A 5,837-nucleotide genomic window follows, 5' to 3' on the forward strand; every position below is an offset into this window, starting at 1 on the left:
CTCATCAAGTGTACCAAAATAAGAAACATAATTTATCTAGAAAAGTCTGTACCAACAACTATTTCAGAAACAGTAGGAGTTATTGTTGTAAACTTGTAATCTTGTTTCACATTAAGATCGAATGTTTAGTTAATAAGAGCCCATGGATAGTTGAAGGAAAAATGATTCACATGTGGTTTATAAAACAACTGGATGATGCAAGGTACACATTTCATCTTGATCCAAAACCATTACTGTTAGGAGGAAAACACTAAACCTTAGCTGTTGAAACAATCCAGGAACTGGAGATGTATCTGTCAGTGGACTGTTAAGAATTGCAAGCTTTGAAACCCTGCTTGGGTTTTTCAAGGCCCAGGTCAATCCATATGAACCTACAAGAAACCCCTACAAGGATAATATGAAAATATATTTTATTTAATGCTGATGTAGTTCAACAATAACATTGAAAAGAAATGATCATTAAGTTTCTTTTAATCCTTATTTAGTTCATGCAAATTAGATGGTTTGAAATGTTTTCAACAGTCACACAAACACCCAGTGTAAAGACACATAAACACCCATCACTAAAAAAAAATGAGCAAAATTGATCAAACCTGAACCACTAAAAAAAATGGAGAGCTAATATCCAGCGCATCAAGTATTTTATTAAATTCCACATGGAACTCCTCTTCTGTAAAAGTAGAGAATCATTGAAATCTCAAAAACTGGATGTGCAGTCAATAATAAATATAAGAAATTCTGAATTATGGTTTACCATCTGAAGATTGTACAAACCTGTGTAGTTAAATCCATAACCAGGCTGGGGCTTGTCACTAAAACCAAATCCTATCCAATCAGGTGCGAAGCAGTGGAAGCCAGCATCTGCCATCTAGTCAGGGTAAATTTTGAAAAAACAACAAAAACATCAATTAGAGGATGTTACAGTTATTATGTATACAAGAAATGGATTATTGGGATAACTTTTATATTTTTGGAGATTCATGATTCCCATGCGTAAGAAATTTTCCCTGTTTTTGTAGATTTTTATCGATTTAATGGAATGTCTTTCTTCAGTTTGAGATTCATAGGCAAGATTCCATGCCACATCTTTCCTGCATCTTCAAGGGTGATTAGATGGGATGCTTTACAAGCTATAAATTATGGAAACTAGAAAACAGAGCCATAAGATCACATGTACCTTCAGACTGAGTAATGCACCTCTATCAGAAGGAAGATAGAGAAAATACTAATGTTTCTTTGAATGATAGACAAAAAGTTACATGGATAACAACTAACAATAACTTGCAGTATGCTATTATTTTGCTTAATTTTTTGATAGGTTCAATACATTAATGTTATATAGACTAGAGTGATCATATGATATCTGAAACAAAGAACACCTATAGGACCTGAGCCATAACCACTCGATAGCTATAAGATTGTGCTGGAGCCCCATGAATGAAAATGACAGTGCCACGCCGGCTCTCAGAGGATCCTGCAGAGCTAAGCTTGAATCATCAACATCCTGTAAATAAATAAAAGGGAAAGAAAAATGTTACATAAATATATTATCTACCTGTTTCTCTCACAAACCATACAAACTCCCCAGATTTGATGTAAGAGCCATAATCCTTCCCCTTATCTTCTATTCTCTGGATTTGAAAATCATGTGAGTTATAGCTATTCTCAGCACTGATAAGGAAAGAAGTCAGACCAACTATCAGAATCATCAGTCATTGCATCATCTCATCCATACATATAGAATAGAATACTAGACATCTGTCAACAACAACAATAGCATTAATATCAAAGGACTCCAAGTAGCTTAATAAACCCAACTGAGTATAGTATAAATTAGGAGATAATATGAGGAGGCTGTTACTCAGATCAAATCAGAACATTTATAGAACCAAGAAAACGACGAACCCAAAAAGAAGAAGTCCACGATTTTGTAAATTAAACAATAAATTCTCTTACATAAAGCATCTGGCCGACATTCCCATCCTCAGCCGGGATATCAGGAAGCTGAATAGCTCCTCGGCTAGACGGATTATCGGTGACAAAACCGAAGGGATTAAAGGCGGGGCCATCGTCTTCTTTCCTCCCGTCATTTCCGTTCTTCTCTGTAGCAGTAACCCTGATTACTATATTTCTTCTCCAATTCTTCTTCTGCTTCCTCATGGCATCGCGTGCCAATATTGAGCTTGGAAGCTTGAAATACGGCGAAAGTAGAGAACAAGCCATGAAGAAGATTACGGAGTTCGGAGTTCGGAGTTCGCCCTTCACAGCAACGAAGAGAGGCTTTAGTTAGTTAGTTGGTCGGTATTTTCTGCTCTCAGTTGTAGGTTCCAACTTTCAACTTCTAAAGGATAAATGAGAAAAGATGACTGGCACCAAAATTGGCTACCTCCAGCAATTGAGATGTAACACGTGTCCAAAAAATGAGGGGAAAACGAGTCCCAAGTTTATGAGTTTGAGTCATACTACTGATCCCAATAAAGTAAGTATCATAACAATCAATATCACAAGAACAAGAAGTAAATCATAGCCATGCATCATAAAATCCATCACCGTACAATCCCATTAACTCATGCCCATCTCCATAAAAAAGATTGGGAGTCACTATGGTTTGGGAAATTAGATTGTACTCACGTCGGTCTTGTCTGATCTCAATTCTTGGTTATACCACATCAATTGATCGATACTAATGAAGAGAAAAAAAATTATTTTTATCTAGGCCGATTTAGATCAGGATCAGATTGGTATTGACTTTTATGAATCCCAACCAGATTCCATCTTCTCAAACTTTGTGAGTCGCAATATATGTCATAAACATCTATATTTGTATTTAAAAGGGATTAACTGCACAATACACAGTTAAAGATATTTATAATTGTTCAAAAAATGTTTGAAAAAAGGGGGAAAAAAGACTTAATCAATAACCAATATGTCACTTGGTCAATGATTATCCTTTTTTTCTTTTAAACAAAATCCCATTATGTGTTGAATTCTTTATCACATTAAAATAAAAGTATAAAATAACAAAACAACCTAATTCGTTTTCCTAATAGGAGTTGAAGACAATATGCAAACAACATGAAACCCCATAATCCTCTTTGTGGACATAAGGAAGAGCATTCGGCAGCCCAGGCCTCAGGTTGGGTATCACTACAGCCACGAAAGCATGCATGCATAGGTAGAAGTCACAGTTAGGGGCAGCAATGGGTTTTACGCAAGAAAGTAAAACCATGCACAATAATTTTAAGTATCTTCACAACCAACTATGCGATAGGCGTGAAGATGTGCAACCGGAGCAAGCCGCGATCATGCGCGCTAATGCGTAATCAAAACTCGGTTCTAATACTAATGTAATACATAAAGTAAATAGAGAAACTGGGATTACCTCAATGTAGCTTTCTTCGCATCGGAATTGATCTGATTGCCGTACGCATCGATATGCACAAACAACGATGAATGAAGGATTGAGGCGATCTTGCTAGGCAATGTTCCACCTTTCAAATCCAAGGATTGTAATATAGATCCTTAGACACACACAATCTTATTTGGGAGAGACAAAAGAAAATAGGGAGGGAGAGAGAGAGATCTTGAGATTAGGTCCAAAAACCCTATTTTATTTTGGCCAAAACTCTTATTTATAGTGATTAGGCCAGCCAGGGTTCCTAATCCCAATGGGCCTATGATTATCTCATGTGGGTAACCCACGAATGAACCGACTCTAGACCTAGTCCGACCCAGTTCTAACAAACACAAATATGAACAATGAGTACAACAATAAGAAACCCTATTTTTTACGAAAATAAAAAATCAAACTATTCGATATGAGCTGATCCCTACTGATTCATATTGGTATTATATCAATTTCCAAGATGGTTGATATTCTGATATCATACACTAAATCCACTCTTTCAAGTAATATTCATTACTCAGGTTAGGGAGATACTTTGTACTAGATAACAAAACTAGGCTAAAACCACTCTTTCAAGTAATCATTTCAACGCGTAAACACATGATTTTGGATTGTGACATCTAATAATAAATAAAACTTTGTTCAAATAGTTAAAAGTCAACAAGCAAGTCAATAGTGCAACCGAAATTCAGAGTAACCATCTGAGTGATCAAAACCAATCCTTAATTTGAGAGTTTAATAATATGTATTACAAAAAAACCATCTCAAATGTCCAATGCATATTCTTTATTATTTCTTTTCGATCATGTTTTGCAGATTCAATGGAACATCTAGTTGTGCAAAATATTCACAAATCATTAATATGAATACATTGGTGGCTTCTATAAATTGCAAAGGAGAATAAATGAGAGCATGACAAAATAAATCTAGCTGTGAAATTGAAAATCAACACAAAAGGGTGTGGTGATTCATAACTCATCAATTATGAAAGGAAACTAGTTAAATCCTATGTGTTGTGGCAAGAAATCATCCTAGGCTACTCTGAGAACCTGCATAGAGGAAAAAACACAAGAGAGTGAGTGTCGGGTTGATCCAACGAAGGACTCTTCGATGCCTAAGTCAGATCTCTCTTTCTAGTAAGAATGGAAAAGTGTTGATCCCCTTAAAGGGTATCTTACCTCTGCAGTTATAATTCAGGAATGACATCAATAGAGAGGATGTCCCAAATTGGCATGCTTTCCAGCACTGGTAGGAGTGTATATATAGCAAGAGTTATATTAGGAGAGTGAATCGAGAGGACGTCGTAGTTATGGAAGCTCCTCATACACCACATATTCTGGGAGATATCCTTCCTCCTAGGGATAAGAGGACATCTCATTAAGAATCCTATCTTGATTAGGACATGTCTAATGTTATGGCAAAAATATGCAACCACCGAAGGCATGCTAAGTGAGCAGAGTGAGTAGTGGACCCAAAAGCCCGGAAAGTGCTGACACAGACTTGGATGAATGATCAGGGCCCAGCCATACCATTCATCCAAACTGAAACAAATGCCTGGATTGGAAGTAGCATGACAGATCTACCCAAAGGGGCTTTGAGGTGGAATGGATGAATAAGCACAAGGAGAGCATTGTGCGGATGTCTTTCCGCACCCCATCTGAATCACTGAATAAGCACGAGGAGAGTATTGGTTCCTTTACTGAATGGTAGGACCAAGGCTTTCCTTAGTCGGACGAAAGGTGACAAGTGTAACCCGTCACTTGGAAAAGTGACCCGACAATCGAACCAGTCGAGGTCCCAAGGTCTCACTACCCCGACAACGCGCTTAGCCATCACTCGAGATAGGTAGTTCGGAAATCAGAATACCTAAGGTCGCACTACAACTAGATCCCCTTTGCCCAGGCCGCTTAGCCTAAGATTCCTACATATTTCTTCATCAAGATACTCCTACAAGGGGTCACCAAGTCTAGTATGTGGGCTACAAGATATAGACTAATCCTGGTTCGAAAAGGACTCGGCAAAATACTAAATCTTCCCTAGAAGGAATGATATATCGCCATATTCTTCGGGATATGGCCAATACATTGAGATCCCATAATTGGAATGTCTCCCGTATTCACTTTTCTATTATGACCCTTGCTATATTCAAACTCCTACTAGCATTAGGAAGCTCCAAATTAGGACTCTCACTTGATGGTCGTCATCTTCAACTATAAATGTCACACCCCGTTCACACTGAACCGGAGCGGTGACCGAGTTAACACCGGTTAACCCAAACCTGCCAGGATCATCAGATACTGTATTCCACCACAGCATACGCACACTAACATAAGTTCATCAGATCAGCGGAAGACTAAGTTTTACCTGTGAATAAATCCCATATACTTGATACCCGAATTGTGATACAATAATTATATACATTTGGGCCCGA

At 37.6% G+C, this 5,837-nt stretch overlaps 1 protein-coding gene across 2 annotated transcripts; it reads right to left on the reverse strand.

Annotated features, from left to right (window-relative positions):
* Positions 1 to 10: 10 nt before the first annotated feature.
* On the reverse strand, positions 11 to 2,348 carry LOC122072085. Of its 2 annotated transcripts, none has more exons than XM_042636627.1 (6): positions 1,957 to 2,348; positions 1,556 to 1,631; positions 1,389 to 1,474; positions 775 to 868; positions 594 to 670; positions 11 to 384 (listed from the first exon to the last, which is right to left on the reverse strand). In XM_042636627.1, the coding sequence occupies exons 1-6, from the start codon at positions 2,221 to 2,223 to the stop codon at positions 178 to 180; spliced, it is 807 nt and encodes a 268-aa protein (XP_042492561.1). In that variant the 5' UTR covers positions 2,224 to 2,348; the 3' UTR covers positions 11 to 177. The 2 variants fall into 2 exon arrangements, with proteins under 2 accessions (XP_042492561.1, XP_042492562.1); XM_042636628.1 differs by having other exon boundaries at positions 1,556 to 1,671; positions 1,957 to 2,241.
* Between the last annotated feature and the right edge of the window lie 3,489 nt (positions 2,349 to 5,837).

This window comes from Macadamia integrifolia, chromosome 2 (genome assembly GCF_013358625.1).
Source record: "Macadamia integrifolia cultivar HAES 741 chromosome 2, SCU_Mint_v3, whole genome shotgun sequence".
Classification (NCBI taxonomy): domain Eukaryota; kingdom Viridiplantae; phylum Streptophyta; class Magnoliopsida; order Proteales; family Proteaceae; genus Macadamia; species Macadamia integrifolia.